At 38.3% G+C, this 20,737-nt stretch overlaps 1 protein-coding gene across 1 annotated transcript in view; it reads right to left on the minus strand.

Moving 5' to 3' along the window:
- SORCS2 (sortilin related VPS10 domain containing receptor 2) overlaps positions 1 to 20,737 on the minus strand; it is a 114,120-nt gene that overhangs the window by 69,980 nt on the left and 23,403 nt on the right. The window contains exon 3 of the mRNA XM_039325956.1: positions 11,813 to 11,912. Coding sequence (XP_039181890.1) covers positions 11,813 to 11,912 — 100 coding nt within the window. The remainder of the gene's footprint in view (positions 1 to 11,812; positions 11,913 to 20,737) is intronic.

Consider the following 20,737-nt stretch of genomic DNA (forward strand, 5'->3'; position numbering starts at 1 on the left):
GGGCTGCAGTGTAATCTGAGTTTAGGTCTACTTTGTATCAGAACAACAAAAGAAGTCTTGGGAGGAGGAAGCAACATAGAAAGTATCATGAAACTGGAAACTGCAAAAATATATCCATTCAACTTACCTTTCTAATATAGTTGTGGACGCTAGGAAAATGAATATAACAAAACTCTATTATTTGTTATTAGCCTTGTAGAAGATTTGTGTGATGATGACGAACCAAAGGGACCTTGGAAGCCAATGAATTAACTGAACTAGGACCCAACATCAAGTAAAGAAGAAAAGGACTCTGTAATTACAGAACAGCTTCTACACTAGATTTCACAATATAACCTCTAAGCTTGAATATGTGACTGTGATGGGCACCAACAGAGGAGACAAGCTGTGGGCAATGTCAAACACATATTATAATGCAAATTTTGCCCAGTTCATACTTGCATTATGTTGCTGTACACAAGGATAGAACTTGCATTGTGACATCGTGATGCATACTTTTCTCATTTTGGAAAAAAATCTCAGCTTGCTGCAGACATTCTGGCAGCTGGTAGACAAAGGACTCTCATACAGAAGTGTGAAAAGGTAAGAAAAAAATCCTTGGAATTAGTGATCTCACTGCGATGAAAGCTAGAAGCCTTTTATATAAAGCTGTCCACTTGCATTGGAAATGACATGCATTTTTACAGGTGTCTGTAGCCAGCTGCCTTGAGCCCTGCCCTGAATATTCTAAATGACTTCTCGGATGCTTATTCAATTGATACTTAATCAATTTAATTGATTTATATATTTGCCCCACCTCACATACATGTCTCTGGATATTTTACAATAAAAATAAATAAATTACATGCAATACAAAAAGTATAAAACATGTAACAGCTGGCATTGTAAAGTAAACATTAACAATAACCAGGAGATGGGCTCTGTCACACACTCGGGTCTTCAGGCTTGGGCACAAAACCATGTTTTCAAGACTTTGCAGAAGGCCAGCAGGTCCCCACAGCTTCAAGATAAAAAGACAGAATCTCCATGGCCTCATTCAGACCACCTGGGGTAGAAATATAGAGTATCATCACCATACTGATGATACCTCACCCCAAACTGTCAGATTACCTTGCCCAGTAGGTTCGTGTAGATGTTAAACAGGAAGAGAAAAAGTATTCAGCCATGTGGCACCTCACAAATGAAGAGCCATGGGTTGGACTCATCAACAGCAAGTGAAACGAATCCCGGCAGGAGGAGAATGGGAACAATGCAGTATTGCCCACTCCCAACTTCCAAAGCCACAACACAGGGATGCCATGATCAATGTTATTAAAAGCCACTGAGAGGTCAAGAAGAGCAAGGACATGCCAAGGAGTGATCCAAGAGTATGATAAGTGCCATGTCAGTCCCACACCTAAGCTTGAACCCTGACTGAAAGAGATACAGATAATGCTTTTCTTCAAGGGTTCTTTATACTATAGTGCAGTGTTTCTCAACCTTGACAATTTTAAGGCATGTGGACTTCAACTCCCAGAATTCCACAGCCAGCAATGCTGGCTGTGGAATTCTGGGAGGTGAAGTCCACATGCCTTAAAATTGTCAAGGTTGAAATACACTGCTATAGTGCAACCATCTTCTTTACAATCTTCCCTTAAAAAAGGAAGATTGGATACTGGACATAATTATCCAGAATGCTAGTCTAGTGATAGCCTCTTGCAAATGGGGACACACCACTGCCTCCTTAAGAAGTGGCAGGTCGACCTCTCTCTCAAAGAAGAATTAGCATTGCTCGGACCCAGCCCACCTCCTCCTCAGCAGACTTAACTAACCAGGCAGCATATAGATCTAATATAGAGGTTGCCAGATTAAACAACCTGTCCACATCCTCTAGTCAAGCCCAGCAGGATCAACTCCTCCTGCCACCTGATAGCTAAGCCAGGAGGTGTCCCAAGGCAAGAATGCTTTGCAGATGGATCCCAGGACCACTGCCTCCCAAGGAATAAGGCCACAGGTGCAATATGGGCACAGAAATAAGGACATTTTGTTGTCTTCACTGCCACAAGACAGGCTCTAATACTGTAGTGGCATTAGCTCCTGGTCTAATCAAGTTTGCTCTTCATAATTTTCCAGCAATACTGTAGATGTTTCTTCTCTCACTTATTTTCCCTTAGTTCATCAGCTCATAAGCTAAGGACTATCTGTATTACATTCTGCAGTATTAGCTCTAACCCCAAATTTTAAGATAAATTTTCATTAAAAAATTGAAGTACTATTTCAATAAATAAAAAGATACACACACTTAAATGGCAGAAATATACCTTCATCATAATTTGTAATATTCTAAAAATAAAAACCATAGAGTCTCATATATGTGACACCTGGAATTCTTCCAATGCCATTACCTTATTACCTTGCCCCAAACTGGCCAAGTTCAAACCTTTTTTTAATTTGGCACCTTCAAGTCAGTTTTGACTTCTGGCAATTACCTGGATTAGTCCCTGCAGTTTTCTTAGCAAGATTTCAGAAGTGGATTGCCATTGCCTCCTTCCTAGGGCTGAGAGAGAGTGACTGGCCCAAGTCACTCAACTGGCCTTGAGCTTAAGATGGGACTAGAACGTACAGTTTTTCTAGCCTGGTATTTTAAGCACCACACAGAAGTGGCTCTCTAGTTCAAACCTGATCCAGTCAAAATGAGGGGATCTAAGATTGATTTCTTTACAAAGGTTATGAACCACCACCTCCTTCGACTCCTAGTGAAGGTGGCATTAATGGCTGAGCACAAATATCAGGTGAGCCCCTCCAGCCAATACCAACTAAAATGGACTCCCATCTAGTTACTAAGCTCTGTATCTTCCGGGCTGTAGCTGTCGATATTGGGAAGAGAGAAAAGTAGTCCTGAAATAAATCCCCATTACCTGCTGTGAGGGCCACCTTGCTGAGGCGCCCTAAAAGAGAGGCTGGGGGAACAGCACCTTTTATGTCCACACACTTTCCTCCCATCCCAACACTGTTGCTGCATGCCAGGCCCCAAAGCAAAGCTAATCTACAGAGAGAGGGGAGAAACAAAGGACTGTTTAAAACGCCAAGGGAGAGAAAGAGTTCTCTAGATGAATGTTTCCGTAAGACACTTCAGGGGGCGTTTGGCTTAGAGTGGTTGCCTGTTCCTGTTACTTGGCAGTTCCTAAATGCCTTTTTTTCTTTTTAATCTGCAGAGTGATTTTTAAATGCCTTGTGCCTGCTTCCCAACCATAAAGAATTTTCTGGAATGTGATACATAACATCTCTTTCATCTGTGGGAAAAGTGAGCAAGGTGAGCGGAGGAGGGAAGTTTGTGGAGTGGCTAATTAAATCTCTTGCTGTACGGAAGCCAGAGCTAAAAGTGACAACTTGGATGGTGTGAAATTAAGGACTGTATAAATCTGTCCTCAAAAGCTTTATACGCTTTCATCAAGATTCCATTACAGAATAAGCAAGCTTTCAGATAAAAATAGATGGGGAACACAGAGAATAGGAAAAGTCCGGACATACATGGAAATAATATTTTGTTTAAATAAGGACTTTACAAATTATACAAAATTTACTCTTTGTACTATCATCTACATCTACAATCCAAAATTGCATCTTCACAATGTACCCAGTTTTGCTATACCTTTATATTTGGATATTTATTTTAGTAACTATAAATATCTATAAGGCAGAAGAGTGGTAAAATATTCCAAATGCTTCCAAAAGAGTGATTTAAGGCCATCCCTACAACTCCCCAGGTTTTAGGATACCTATGGATTAACAAATCTATTATCAGATAAAGATTTGTAGAGTTCAGTGTTTTAAGACCCATTAAGCCTCCACTACAACAAATGTGAATGAGCATTTGATTTTCTTTTCTTGATCCTATTTTTCACTAGGGCAAATCTGAAAGACTAGACAAGACTATTACGTACCTGGGAAAAGGCCTCTGTCATCACTGGGGTAGTTCAAAAGATTCAAGCACACATGTCACACGAGCTTGATCTTAATCTAACAATTTCCTCTTTATTTTCTTCACTACTTTGTAACTTTCTTAACTGTGCCATGTTATTTAACAAATTTGAAATTGTCTGTGGTCCTTTTCATTGGAAGATCTCCACAAGTTGGCTCCAACTCAGTCTTGGCTTCCTAAGCAGACTGTTACTTCTGCCCAACAACTCTGGCTCCCTGACATTTTCCCACACTCCTCCTCATAATATGAAGCCTGTCCTTTTAGTTACAGTTTTCCTCACCACATGATCATGCAATTTCTACATTTCTACACTTCATAATTTATAATTTAGTTCTTTTCCGCAACCTTTGCTCTTTCTCCTGTTTCCCTGCCTAATGGCAGGGAAAATAATGTTTGGTAACATTATACTAAATCTACATTATTATAAATAAATGAGCATCTTCTTTAGCTTTATATTTCCCAGACTGATTGCATGCAGTCCTGTTGCAATTTATTTGTTTGTTTATTCAGTTTAAATAACTACAAAAAGTGACTCTGGGCAACATACAATTCTGATGCATAAAAGCAAGAAATTAGAAAATAAACACATGGATTAGAAAAGAGAAAATAGAGTAACCAAATGAAAGAAATAATACAAATAACATTAAAATATCATTTTAAGCTAAAAAGCAGATATGGAGTAAAAGAAGAAATTTGTTACCCCCTACTTCCCAGTTAAGTTATTAGCAGCTTGTGGGATGTGAAGAATTTTAATTAGGAAAATAATACTGAGGAGGCAAACACATGCTCTTTTCCTAACATTATGCTCTAAAGCTAATCTGTCTGAATAGTTTTTAAATGTTAAAAAGAGCATTAGAAAAATTCTTTTATAATCCCATTTAATCCAACAAACTCTCCATTCCAATCAATATGATAATGTCACTCTTAGTGTCAGATATCTCAAAACATCATCTATAGTACTATTTTTCTCTTCCCAAACATACTAGTTGTGATGCATCCATGGTTGCCTAGGCACAGTTGATGTTCTAAGCTTTTCCTGACTGGCCACTGAAAAGCTCCAAGACAAGAAACATCCTACATCATGCCTGAGACTACCCAACTGTCACACATAATACACCAACCACTTTATCCCAACAGCATACAAATACATCGGCCAACTATCTACATTACCCTAGCAGCCTAAAATCAACAGAGGACTCAAAATGGTATTGTGCTTGAAGATGTATCTAATCAGTGAGACAGAATCCCATATATTATATACTCAAACCCTCTCCTCCCCCTACAGACTTAGATTGCTACATCTTGGAATAATCCTAGTTAGGAGGACTGAATCCCCTCCATTTGCCAAACCTGATTAATTGCTGGCAAAACATCTAAAAGTACTGGATGAATGTGCTAATCTTGATCACTGACCTGACAGTAAAAAAGATCTTTAAGCTGAAGGATCTTAGCTGTCATTAGGACTTCCTTGGTTACATTGCAACCTTATATTTTCTTGACTATTTCTGTGATAAGTACTATAACCTCTTTACTAATGATCAAGCTACAAAAGCACTAACAACTCTTTTGTCTTGAGACAACCCATAATTGATGGCATGTCATGAGAACTAAGAAGCATTCATTACATTCCAAACTCCAGCTTCAGGCATCTTTGACTCCAACTGGCCTTCAAATGTCATCTGAAACAACTGATTGACAAATAAGCCAAACTACCAGGCATTATCAATATGTGTTCAGCTTTGGTCACTTCATTTAACAGCAGTCTATAATTTCCCACATTCCTTCAAGCATGCCTGATGGCCTCATCCTAACAAAACTTTAATTATTGTCTGACTTGGGCACTAAAACAAGGGTGACACACAAAGAAAGCCAGGAAGTCTTGCAATCTTAGAAATGCCCCATTCCATCCTAACAAAGAGGGCAGTGTACTCAGAACAGGAAATGGAAACGAGGTTTTTTTTTTTAAAAAAAAAAAAGCTACAAATGAAGAATGAAGAATTCAGAGTTTTTGTCAGATTCAACATTTACAAAAATGACTTAATCTATAGTTAATTATAGTGCCAAACACCTATGTCTTCCAGCAGTCAAGAAGCAAAGTATTTCATATCAGCAAAAACAAAAATGCAATATGTCATGTGTTGGAATTAGTCTAAGGACTTTACAAGAAGCCAGGTTCAATACATGAACAAGGAGATGGTAGTCTACTAGGTGCATATTGCTTCATTGCATTACAATATGACATAGGGTGGTGGAAGGTTTGTATGAAGGAAGCAACTATAAAGATCAATGGCATAAAATGTACATCTAGTTATCTATCTAGTAGGAAAGGAGAAATATGGGGAAAAAATGTAGGCAACCAATCCTAGCTGGGTGCTTCATTTGTATATATGCCTGACTGCTACACAAAACTAGCTTCCATCGCATTATTGAAGAGTGAGAATAGAATTGGTGTTTGGAAGTCTTTTCTGTCCAAACTTTTTCTAGTCGTTTATAATTGTTTCTATCCTATGCCATGTTGCAATATTTGTGTTGTGGTCCTTTTGTTCTGTTGCCTGTTTGTACAGAATATTTTGAAGTGTTCTTTCTTTCCTTGTAATAAGTAAAACATTTTATGGTTTTTAAGTGAAAACATTTTAATTTTTAAAAAGATATCTCACAGGATATTGAATAATTAATGGCTATTTTAGAGCACATCTGCTGAGATTGTCACAATTAAGCTGCAGAATTCCTCTGAAATAAGATACCATTCAAATAAGTTTTAGAAACTTACACTGGATAAAATAAATAAAAAAGGTATTTGTGTATAGGCCAGCTGGAAATAAGTCTGTTATTTGTCCCTGACATGGAAAAAATTTAGAGAAACACTATGATTTGTTAATTCTCAGAAAAAATCCATTTCACAGAACGATACCCAATACTGTGTAGACATACCTGAATTCACACAGTGAGTCTTTCCCCCCCCACACACACATTATTAAAATCTGCTCCACAAGGTTTCCCAACTTTATAGGACAAGTTGAGAAGCATGGAGGGCTTTGCTCCAATAACAGGTAAAGTCCAATAAATGGACAGACACAACAGGAATATGCTTATATAACAAAATAACCAATTGTTATTTTCTGGATACAAGATTAAACATATATATCATCTGCTTCAAGAGAATATCTAGTAGGCAAGGGAGAAATACTACCAAGAAAATATATATATATATATATATATATATATATATATATATATATATATATATATAGTGTGTGTGTGTATATGAGACACATTGTGGCACTTAGGGGCACACCCATGTTCGGGCTGGCTAAATGGCTAAGTCAAAAGTTACAACACCTAGTGGAAGATAACACAACCACTGTGAAATCCTCACAAGAATTCTTACAGAGGCTAAAGAGAATGAGGATACGGGATGATGAGATTATGATCTCATTCGACGTAACATCGCTATTCACGTCCATCCCGCAAGAATTGGCTATGACGACCATAAAAGATCTGCTACAACTGAAAGGACTACGGAGTCAAAGTCCCCTTGGGACAGAAGATGTTGTCAGGTTATTACGGCTATGCTTGAAAACGTATTTCATATTCCAAGGAACAATATATGAACAAATTAAGGGCACGCCGATGGGATCCCCCATTTCGGGGGTCATTGCGGAGGCGGTCCTACAGTGTTTGGAAAGCAGGGCCATGGCCGACTACCAACCAGAGTTTTGGGCCAGGTATGTGGACGATACTTTCGTCATCGTCAAACGGGCAAGAAAAACTGCCCTTATGGAGAAACTCAATTCAATATCACCGGATATACAATTCACAGCAGAGGAGGAGGCCAATGGCAGCTTGGCCTTCCTAGACGTTTTGGTCACACGTCAAATCAATGGTGCCCTCCATACGACAGTGTATAGAAAAGCCACTCACACCGACAGGATGTTGCACTATATGAGCAATCACCCAGCAGCCCATAAGATCTCATGCATTAGGACATTATTTGCACGTATAGACACGCACTGTAACACCAGGAGGGCTAAGCAGAGGGAGCGTGCACATCTTTATCTAGTGTGTAAGTGGAATGGCTATCCAACTAGCTTCATTCGGAGATACAGCAAACGTCAAGAACCCCGCAGGGCACCGAATGATCCAGGGACAATGGCCCGAACAACAATACCATATGTCCAGGGAGTATCGGAAGCAACAGCGCGCATATTGGCACCTTATAATATTAAAGTTGCTCACCGGCCTGATCAAACACTCCGGATGAAAGTCATGCGCCCTAAAGAGCCATTGCCAAAGGAAGAAAGATCAGCGGTCCTATACAGAGTGCATTGCAAAGACTGCCAATGTAATTATACGGGGGAGACAGCCAAACGAATAAAAACTAGGATACATGAACATAAATTGGCTGTCAGAAGGCAGGAGCAATACTCTCAAATATGGACGCACATGATTAATACCGGACATTCTTTTGATTTCAAGGAGGCAGAAGCCATTGCCCAGGACGCCTCCAAAGGAGGACGTTTACTAAAGGAGGCCTGGTTCTCCAACACAGACTCCATCAACCGATGTATAGAACTGCCCTCGGCGTACCAGGCACTAAGAGTGCAGGAAGAGCATGTCAAGAGACGGATGCCGATTGTCAGAGGCGAAACCAGAACTGGTGTGGGGGGGGGTATTCACCACATGACTAGACATAGGGAGGATCCCATAGACACATCACAGGTGGGGACAGATAAGGGAACATTAGGGTCACAAACAGATAAGGGTAGTAAAGGAAGAGGAGGTGGATATGATGGGGGATTGCAAGGAGAGGGGGATCAGGGAAGACTCTTGGGAACAGTGGAATTGATCTTACGGCCCAGAATACGGGGGAGGGGTATGCCTGACCCCAGGGGACTGATCAAAAGAGAAGGGGAGAGAGAAAAGATCAGAAAAGATGAGGCACGTAAGATTGGAAGCATATTCACGGATGGAGAGGGGATATTTGAGAAGGGAGTAAGAATGGAGGAGAATAGCCAGAAACAGCAGGTAGAGCTGCAGATTAGAGGGGGGGAGGAAATAGGAGAGGGTGGGGTGGATAGGAATGGAGAAGGGCAGGCAGGAATAATAGGCAGGACAGCAGTTTTTTTTGGGGGGGGGAGTTTGGGTAGGAGAGTCCAACAGGAACTCAGGTTGGTAGATGGGAACAGTACATAGGACAGCAGGTAAGGGAAGGAAGAATGCTGGAAGTAACAGCAAACAGAGCAGTGGATTGGAGAGAGGGGGAGGAAACAGGAGAGGGGGGGACTGACAGGAAAGGAGAAGGGCAGATAAGAATAGCAGGCAGGACGGCAGATTGGGGGGGAGGAAAGCTTGAGAAGGAGGGTTTAACAGGAATGGATGTTGGCATGTGGGAACAGCATGTAGGACGGCAGGTCAGAGGAGGAGGAATGCTAGAAAAGAGAGGATGGACAGAAATGGATGAACAACAGGCAAGTCAGCAGATGATGGGGAGGACCTTGGAGAGGGGAAGATGGACAGTGGGGGAGGAGGGTAAACAGGAACAGCAGATAGAGCAGCGAATCAGGAAGGAAAAGATATTGAGGAAGAGAACATCAATAAGAAGGGTCGATGAAAGGCAGGAGCAATATGTTAATCAACAGGTGGGAGGGTTGAAGGAAGGGGGGGAAGGATGATAGGAATGGATAACAAAGGGTGCATGAATCGGCAGGCTGGGAGAGGAGGGGGGTTGGAGGAGGGAGTTGAAATAGAAACCAGCAATGGTATGCAAAAACGGCAGGCAGATCATCAGCTCAACAGGATTCGAGTAGTGCCGAGTCGGAGGAGGCTCCTTGCATTGGATAAGGAGGAGGGATTGGAGAGTGTGCTAATGATAACAGCGCAGGGAGGGGGAGACAGCACAAGGATGACAAAGCAGGAAAATACAATGTTAGAGTGCAAAAAAGAGAGGGCGGAACAGGCAAGGCAGTCACAGGCAATCAGGAAGAGTGGCCCTGTCACGAGGGCAATGAGTAGGCAATTGGATCAGCAAGGGGATAAAAAGAACTTCCCACCCCCTAAGCCCCACTCTGAGGACGCTGGCAGAGGACCAGCGAAAGCTAAGTTGTTTTAATTCTTGTATATAACTGTTTTTATTGTTTTAAATGTTGTTTTAACAATAAATAACTGGAGTATACTCTTCCCGGAGATCGAAGATTGCATCACTGAACAATATGCCTGGGATTCGTATATTTATAACTATTAAGGACATATATATATATATGGTACAAATAAAATACAAACACCAGGAGAGTATAAATATAAAAATATACTTTACTAAAAGCTGCCAAGCTTTCGTTTGGAAACTTCAAACATCATCAGGGCTAAGGAGCCAGTAAACAATGATGACTTAAATGGGTTTTGCCGGCATCTGCAGCCGGCTCATGGACCGCGTCACCGGTCCCGGCCGATTAATTAGTGTTCCAGATGTTTCTTTATTACTCTCCTTACGCTTCCTTCTATGGTTCTTCCGGATCATTCCTTCTACTATCTCATTACTGGCATTCATCTTCTCCACCACCCCTTTATCCTTATTTCCTTCCATAGTACTGAATGGATAAAGGAAATAAGGATAAAAGGGTGGTGGAGGAGATGAATGCCAGTAATGAGATAGTGGAAGGAATGATCCGGAAGAACCATAGAAGGAAGCGTAAGGAGAGTAATAAAGAAACATTTGGAACACTAATTAACCAGCCAGGACCGGTGACGCGGTCCATGAGCCGGGTGCAGATATAGTAAAGTATATAGTAAAGTATATTTTTATATTTATACTCTCCTGGTGTTCGTATTTTATTTGTACCATAGACATGCCCAGGAGTCGTATTTTTATGCAAATTTTCCAGCATATAAAATTGGAAGTTAATAGTTTCCTTTAAAAGGAAGAAACAGCTATGACCACACACTGCTCCTAGAAGCAAGAAGCTGAAAACACCAGCCTGAAGATGACGAATGGGACTTCGTCAAAACGTCGCCAAGACACTTCCAATTTTATGCGGGAGAAAACCCAAATAACCAAAGACCTATATACAAATACCCGCGAAAACCTCAGAAAACAAATACACACACACACACACACACACACACACACACACACACACACAGAGTCTTTTCTCTACACAATCCTACTCTGTATTATGATATACAATATGAGCTAAGGCCAACTTACATTTTAAGAAAAATATTACATGTTTATTCAGCAAGTTTATTCACGCATACTATAGAGAGTGATAAGGAAGATAGAAGATACAGAATTGTTTGAGGATGAAGTACTATAAGAGGGCAGGAGTAACTTATTTTTACCCTATTGGCCTCTCCAGAAAAGCTGTTCAAGTAGATTCAAGATCTGATGCCAGAGTTGCAGTGCTGAAGAAAGTATTAGCCAGCTGTGCAACACATAATCAAGGGATTTCAGAAATTAAGAACTACATTTTAACCTTAACCCTGCCTTGTGCTATTGAAACACTTTCAAATAAATTTCATCCTGGTCATATAGCATATATCTGCAGGATTTTGTTTTTGTCTTGCACAGGGTATGTCTGTATTTACATTATTTAAGCTCCATTGCATGGTTTTACTTTTTCATATATATTGTCATGTTCTCATGCTTGAATAAATATAGCTACAGTTAGCACAATTATTATTTGATTACAGTTAGATAATTCCTAATCAAGTTTTAATTCTCTGTAATTAGTACTTCTAATAGTTTCTCTTTTGAGCTAGAGTACATGTGACTGACATGCTTTGCTAGAAATGTATTCTACTAAACACATTTTTTTTCCTGGGCTCTTCTATTGAACTAAACAATTATCCCCATACCTTCTTCTTGTTAGCAGGGCAGATGTAGAAATTTTCAATGACTGTAACAATTCCAGGCTGTAAGTTTAATTTGGTATATAGTGTTCCAAAATCTGATGACCTGGGAGACAAGAAAAAAAACAAAAGTGGTATTTTGATGATCTGCATGTATTTTCAACTTTAAAAGATAACTGAGAAGTGTTCAGGCCACGAATTATATATTTGACAATTGAAATAAATACCAAAATTCATGAAAGCAGGAAATCAAAATGATTGTAATATTGTTTACAAAATATCACCTCTGAAAAATAAAAACATTTAATTTATCAGAAGAAAGGTAAGTTCTACAACAAAGAATAAAATTTACCAAGCATAAGTATAAAAAATAAACCCCCCTAAAAAGATTTTAAATCTAGCTATCACACAAAACATTTTAATTTAAGTGCTACATTCAAAATGAACAGTTAGAGAGACTTCTAATTTAAAACATACAAACAAAAAACACAACTTTACAAATAGTAAAACAAAAAATAAAACAGTTGGTCTTTAAAGGCTTGGCTACAAAGATCTGCTTTACAGGTTTCCTAAAAACCAAAAGAATGAGAGCTAAACTCAACTTGTGATTGCATTTCTTTTCTTTTTCACAGCTTTCAATTTGCAGAATATATTGTCACTAATTGTAAAATAATACAGAAATATATTATTTCATTCACTGTTCTAATTCACATAGAGTATGGAGAACTTCAATTATTTTTCCTTTTACAATATATATACAATTAATCAAGACATACAGTATATTTGTAAGGCACTTCGTAAAGGCAACTGAAATGTTATTTATGAAAACCTAGAGCAGAACTATATTCTGTTATTCTTTTTTACAATGTTATAAACTGAAAATACAATTACTAAGAAATGTGAAGGGACCAAGAGTCATTCTTCTGCAAGGAAACGGTTGCTGGAATTGGGTATGTCTAGTTTAATGAAAAGAAGGACGAGGGGTGACATGATAACAGTATTCCAATATTTCAGGGGTTGCCACAAAGAAGAGGGAATCAAGCTATTCTCCAAAGCACCTGAAGGCAGGACAAGAAGCAACGGATGGAAACTAGTCAAGGAGAAAAGCAACTTAGAACTAAGGAGAAACTTCCTGACAGTTAGAACAATTAACCAGTGGAACAACCTGCCTCCAGAAGCGGTGAATGCTCCAACACTGGAAGTTTCTAAGAAGAGACTGGACAGCCATTTGTCCGAAATGGTGTAGGGTTTTCTGCCTGAGCAGGGGGTTGGACTCGATGACCTTCAAGGTCCCTTCCAACTTTATTATTATTATTGTTATTATTATTATTATTATTGAGGTACCCTTCAGACTGTATCTGCTCTACCACCGTGTTTTCAATATAAAGCAGATTGCAGTGAAAACACACATTACGATGTTCCCTTCTCAGCAAAACAATGAAAATACTGAAGGTAAACAGCAAATATTGCTTGGATATCCTTCCAAACCAAACAGGTGCCACATATTTGATGAAGGTTTGAATGTGGTACTACACCATTTTACGGGAGACATACATTCATGTTAACTGAAAGCTTCCTTGAAAAATACTTAGAAAATGCTCTATGCTAATTCCAGGGATAGCACATAGAATCAAAGGGCTGGAAAGGACCTCAGTGGTCTCCTAGTCCAACCCTCTGCTCAAGGCAGGAGTCCTTATATTGTCCTGGACAAATGGAAAACATCCAGTGATGGAGTACCCACAACTCTTGAGAGGCAAACTATTAGATTGGTGAAAAAGTGGTGATCAAGCATTACACCATTCAGACCTAGGCCAGTTTAAAAACAATAATGTATTGCTGCATTTGTTAATGGATTGTTAAAAATGTATTAGACTACACTCACATAATTTCCAGACATCATATTAGTTTGAGTGCTGGTTAGCTGCTGTAGGTCTTGTAATCAAGCACATGTGGAGAATACAGCTTGCAGAAGACTACGGATCTAAAGCAACTCATGCCACCATGGATAAAAGTATGAAAAGACAGCTTTAATTGCAAAGTTGTACAAATTTATAATGTATCAATTTCATGGCCTTTGCTTTAAAAATGTCATACCTCACCTAACTATAAAACCAGTCAATCAAAGCCCTTGCAAAAGGCAATTTCTTTAAAACACATTATCTTTAGCATAATTTTTAGGATTTTTTTTTAAAACCAGCAAAGAAATAAAACTGAACAAAATGCAGTTATACCCTACCTTATAAAATTGCCTTTCAAAACACCTACAGATTCCTAATATATTCCTAAATTCAAAATTTATAATTTAAAAAGACATTGAATTGTTATGCTCAGCTGAATGTAACTGAAAGGAACTAAGAGGCTTTCTACCCAATATAAATCAGCTAATCCACTTGTCCCCCTGCAAACTCCTTGGATTCTTTTAGGCCTTTGGGAAACAAGAAAGAAAAATTTTAGACTATAAAAGGTACAATGCCTATACCATACGTTCAGCAGGGATCTCCGTAAGTGAAGACAAATGTAGTATCAGTGAAGTACTTAATGATCTTAAAATTATGAATTAAAATTATAAATATCTCAGAAAAAGTGACTTACAACTCTTCCTCAGTTACGACTGTTGCACCAAGCCCCAAGGTCATGCGACGTAATTCAGGTGCTTGGTAATCAGCTCACTTAAGATGGTCACAGTGTCTTGGGATCCCACAATCAACCGTCCCAGCTGGCTTCTGACCAGCGGAGTCCATTGGGGAAGCCAGAGTCAGTAGTGACCATGCAATTCACTTAACCACATGATTTGCTTAACAGCCACTGTGATCCACTCAATAGCTGTGATAAAAATGATCATAAAATCAGGTCTAGTCACTTAATGACTCACTTAATGATTGCATCATTTAGCAACTGAAACTCTGGTCCCAACTGTGGTCATAAGTCAAAGACTACCTGTATATAAGGCTAGAAGTCAGAAACTCTGTCACCAAAACGAATTGGCAAAATGTGATACAAATCTGCATGGAGGTTGAAAGTTAATATAGATGTAGAGTTGAAATTTGGAATGACAATATGGCGTATCTTACCACCATGAGAAAGAATATGTTCAGACAGCCTATTTTATAGACGCTGTTTGCTGTCCAGATGTTTGCTATGATTGATAATTTTATAGTCCTTGCATTTCTTCTTTTAGGATCTTTTTTTAATCTTTAAATCACCTTGAATTAATCTTCCTTTAATAGCACAAATTTCTATAATACTTGGCTATTCTAGGCTAGTGCTGATGAAAAATAGGATACACCAAGAAATGATCTTCTAATTTCAGTTCCAGTCCTCTGATTTGCAGAAGGAAAACTAGTTCTCTCTCTCTCTCTCTCTCTCTCTCTTCTTTCTTTCTTTCTTTCTTTCTTTCTTTCTTTCTTTCTTTCTTTCTTTCTTTCTTTCTTTCTCTTTCTTCCCTTCCTTCCTTCCTTCCTTCCTTTCAGATATTTAGTTTCTATACACTCTTTTTATTCTGACTAACAAGATTTGAAGGGGGATTTTATTCCTCAAGGATCTGAGAATAAATCCTAATAGAGTTTCCTCGATTTGTTTGCATTTAGATTTTGATGCAATTATGTAAAGCATTTACAATGAAAATGAATTCTGAATCCATTCAGGTAAAAGGCAAGATGTCACAAATGAAAGGACCACATTTGTTGGTGGGATCCTTAAACTTTCTCTGGAGGGAAAAGGGAACACGGGGGGGGGGGACTTGCACTAAATACAGACACTAAAGATATATTTGATTTTAGTTAATGATAGGGAGACTATCCTAATTGATCCTGAAATGGCTCATATAAAAATTTTAAACTCAATTATTCTATTTTAAAACCCAATAAAAATAGTTCCAGATAAATAATATATGCCAAATATGTCTGTGTGGGAAGATCATCATTATTTCTATAAATTTAGCTAAGGATGGTAAAATTGTGATTAATCAATAGTTTCTAATCAAGAAAGGTTTCTTTAATAGTGGTCTTATCACTGTCTGCTTTAGGGATGGAAGGACAGACCAAAAGCACTAATTTCCTTCTTACTGTGGATCTAGTCTTCTTCCAACCAATTTAACTAACCAGCATTAAACAAGCACAAGGTCATCTATATCTTTCTACACAAGCTTGTCTGAATCCTTGAGTTCTGTAAGAAGAAAAGAATTCAGACCAACAACTCAAATAGTTGCTATGGTTAAATCACTATATTCTGCTGCAACATTGGAAACCAAGTTGAGGTGGATCAAGCAACTCAGCCTGTAAAGAAAGAAGCCTCTGACTATCACTATGAGCTATACAGCAAGAAAAGATGCCGAGCTTATTGTCAGCAGATGCTGTGAAGAAAGAATTCTTTGTTGCTCCTATCACTATGGAATAGGGCTGCAAAAGATCATTAGTCTGTGTGAGACTGATACATAGCTACTATTCTTCTCAAGCTGCTGCTCTTTTGTTTTGGTTTCCTTAGCTTTCTGTTAACCATGGGGCATGCTCAGCAGTGACAGTTTTCACTCTCAAGGCTGTTTCCATAGTGGAGTCCTGGTACTCTGTGAGCTTGCTTGCAGATGTTTCATTACCCAAGTATGTACATCTTCAGAGCACTGATGTTACTTAATTGATAATGAAATATCTGCAAGGAAGCAACTGATCTGAGAAAGACCAAAGATTCTATAGGTCAATCCTGAGCTACATATATTCTCTTCTATTGTTTCCTTAGTCCATAAATCAGCCAATGTTTTGACAGTACCACTAAAAAGGGTGGAAAATTCTCAAGGAAAGTATTTGGATTCATAAGGAAATATGGGATACATAATTGCAACTATCCACTACCACTTTGGAGATAATCAGCAATGGACTGCCTAAAACATGATAACAAGAGTTACCAAGAGATCATTCAGCTTAATAGAGGTCCAGATCTAGAATATGCCCTTCTGCATTCATGAGCGGAGGCCAATTCGACACACGTCCATGGCTGCCTCAGAGGGCCTGATCTCCTGAGGTGTTCTTTTCTGAACAGGTACAGTGTGAATAATGAAGCCCAAAGTCAATCAGTGATCTGTAATTGTTTCCCCACGAAGGCTAGACTGAAATCTCTTATCATAACTAGTGTTGCGGGTAATCATCCCAACACTAGACACTAGACATAAAGTTATATAACTGGGAACAGTTATATAACTCTATGTAACAAAAAGGGAGTTCTCTTTGTAAGTATGCATATACATTTCCATATAAATATACACAAAGCAGAATAGCAAAACCCTGACTTTCAAGCCTCATTAGAGGCCTCCCAAACACTTTTTTAAAAAAATAATATTTTATTAGTTTTCTATTTTTACAATTCATAAGTGCTTAGTGAACAACGTGTTGTCTGGGTCCATTTGCTTTACTCAATAGTACATATTAAATTCCTAATCTCTACCCTGTTTTTCCAGCCAGTGATACAATACATCCCATATTTAAAAAACATTCTATATCTTCCCATAGGGACAAATACAATTTTACTGTTATTAACACATGCAACATTAAATATATACTTTATTTATTTATTTTGATATTATACCTAATAAAATAATTCCAGTTTAAAACTGTTTTTCTTAACATCTTTTCTAGCCAAATATGTATTTTTATCACCTGATCAAACATTATTTAGTTTTTATAGAACATATATTTTAACATGTTTCTCATATTCCAATTGTATTTACAATTGAGGCCATCACAATAAATCAATACCCTGATCTTCCAATTCTTGTTTCAGTTTTAATTTCCCTTAAATATTCAAGATATGTTTATAGATTACAATTTCCTCAAAATTAGTTAAGTTTGGGTGAACAAAAGCTTCCATTGTTGAAAGCCACCCTGGTATTTTCATATAAGTTTTAGCTTTTATCTCCCATACTAAAAACAGTGCATTTCTAATTTTGGAAGTATCTATCCGTTTTATTCTTCCCATGACATAAAAAAAGTGCTATCCTAATTATAAATGATATCCTTCTAAGGCGACACCAAGAAATAGCCAACACTCCAGAAGATAGGCTTAAGATACAGAAGGATCTTGACAGACTTGAACATTGGGCACTATTTAACAAAATTAAATTCAATGTGAAAAAAGTAAGATTCTACATTTAGGCAAGAAAAACCAAATGTATAGATGGTACCTTGCTCAATAGTAGTAACTATGAGCGGGATCTCGGAGTCCTAGTTGACAATCACATAAATATGAGCCAGCAATGTGCTGAAGCTGCCAAAAAAGCCAACACAGTGCTAGCCTGCATTAACAGAGGGATAGAATCAAGATCACGTGAAATGTTAATACCACTTTACAATGCTTTGGTAAGGCCACACGTGGAATACTGCATCCAGTTTTGGTCACCATGATGTAAAAAAGATGTTGAGACTCTAGAAAGAGTAGAGAGAAGAGCAACAAAGATGATTATGGCGACTGGAGGCTAAAACGTATAAGGAACGGTTGCTGGAATTGGGCATGTCTTGTTGAATGAAGAGAAGGACGAGGGGTGACATGATAGCAGTGTTCCAATATCTCAGGGGTTGCCACAAAAAAGAGGGAGTCAAGCTATTCTCCAAAGCACCTGAAGGCAGGACAAGAAGCAACGGATGGAAACTAACCAAAGAGAGAAGCAACCTAGAACTAAGGAGAAATTTCCTGATGGTTAGAACAATTAATCAGTGAAACAACCTGCCTGCAGAGGCTGTGAATGCTCCAACACTGGAAGTTTTTAAGAAGAAACTGGACAGCCATTTATCTGAAATGGTATAGTGTTTCCTGCCTGAGCAGGGGGGTTGGCCTAGATGACTTCCAAGGTACCTTCCAACATCATCATCATCATCATCATCATCATCATGTATAGTAATCTTCGATGTCTGAAGGTTATCCATTCTTTTAGCTATAGTTAATCACATGCTTGGTAGTATAAGACCCCATCCAGTGAGTGAAATCTTCTATTTTCCTTAGTCTAATTCTGGCTTTCTTCCTTTGCCAGGTAGGTTTCCAAGTCAGTGTATTTAAATCGGAGAGTTTTTTCTCTATCTTTATGGGTACTATTTGAGTTAGGAAAAGCAGTTTTGGTAAGATATTTTTAAAGGGAAGTTCTACCTATTTATATTCATTGAACAGCTCACACTTTTTTTCTCCATCAATTTCTCCTTCCGTTTCTTGTTTCCCAAGTTTCAATGCTTCTACTAACAGCTCTGTAAGTCCTATAAGATCTTCTTCTTTGTCTTCAGATGTATTCTGAGATCTCAAGAAATGGGATGTCTTTTTCATTTCCAGCATTGCCATTCAGTCTTTCAAGTTTTTATTTATCTGCACCAGTCTTTGGTTTTCTTCTTTTATTTCTTCCAATTTTTGGTCAGTTTCCTCTAATGTTTTCTATTTTCTGAATTCTTTGTTCATTCCTTATGGTCATTTGTTGAAAATTTTTTAGTTGTGAGTTTAAATTAAAGATTTGCTCATTTATCTTATCCAAATTGCCTTATCCAAATTGCCTTTTGTCTTGTCATGATTTCTTTTTATTTCTTCTTTGTGTGAAACAATTACCTCTTGAAATAATTGCAATGTAAATTGCATTTCCTTCTGGAAGTTGTGAGCTTTTTCTTGTTGAAGTGTTGATTTTATAGATCTCTGATGGGCAGGCCTAAGCACTTCATAGGTAGTTGCTGGGGATGGTTTTTTTTTACCAATTTTAGCTAAATTTGAGGCACTCATTTTTGTATAGTTCTTATAGTCTCTATATGTAGCCTTTATGATCCCTTAAATCCCAAAATATAGATCCCCTTCCTACAAAAAGTTTTATAGTCTATCTCTGTCAGTCAGCACTAGGTCCAAGAAAAAGGTTACAAAGTCTGCTACAGCTCTTCTATCCAGAAATCCAAAAGTTGTCACTCAAGTGATCTTTGTAATCCAGAGTGTCCAGCTGTGCTAAAATCAATCTGTTGGTCCTCCCCAAGCAAAGATCACCAAAAGACAACTATTCTTCTATCTCTAAATAATTCTATCTCTAAATAATTCTTAGAGTTAAAAGTCAATCAATATTTATAGTCCAAGAAGGTCAGCAAGTTTCAGAACACTCTATAGTTCCCATCATGCAAAAAACAACCCAATATGTTTTTTCTCTGTTTGCTGATGCTGTCCATAGAGTTAAAAGTTTGCAAACACATCAAAAAAGGCTAGCTTGTTATCTATGTCTGGGCTTCATGCCAGGTTCACTAGACATAACAGATTTTGGTGCTACACCTCTATTTCACCACTAGATGTTAGGTGTCCATCTTCCAACACTTAAAACAAAGTTTAGTTCTTTAATTTCACCCAGTCTTTTTTCACAAAAGTTTTAAAAGTTCTCCAAATTATCAAGTTTAACAAGGCTGTGTCTTTATATTATTTCTAATTTAATGTTGTATTCTTCTCTGTTTCTGTCCCCCAACAAAAATTAAATCGCCGCTTTCATTTCTCTGGAGGGAGGGAGAAACATTCCTCTTCCCTCTCGCGTCTGGTTTTTTTTTTTTTTTTGCTTTTGGGGAATTTATCTTTTCGAGGGACTCACTTGCCAAATAGTAGAAAAAGGAAAAAGAAAGTTTCACCCAGTTCCAAACATGATGCTCACAGTTTGTTAAGTAGTGCTTTCTTTCTTCGGTTGTCAGTAGCTTCTGACTCACCACACAAATGCAACTCGTCTTTCTCCTGCCAGTTTAGAGGGCTTTCCTCAGATCAAACAGATTGACCTCTGTCTTTCTGTGATCGATGAGGGTCTCCTCCTCCTCCATTACCTTTCTGGGACGACTTTCGACCCTTTTAGGGTCCCTGGCAGGGAGAAATCACCTGGGGGAAACGGAGCCTCACTATTCCCTTGCCTATAGTGCCATGACGCAAACCGGAGGTCCAAACACTTTTATGGTATTACCT

The sequence above is a fragment of the Crotalus tigris genome, unplaced genomic scaffold (genome assembly GCF_016545835.1).
Source record: "Crotalus tigris isolate CLP2741 ecotype Arizona unplaced genomic scaffold, ASM1654583v1 scf7180000024339.11422700, whole genome shotgun sequence".
Taxonomy (NCBI): domain Eukaryota; kingdom Metazoa; phylum Chordata; class Lepidosauria; order Squamata; family Viperidae; genus Crotalus; species Crotalus tigris.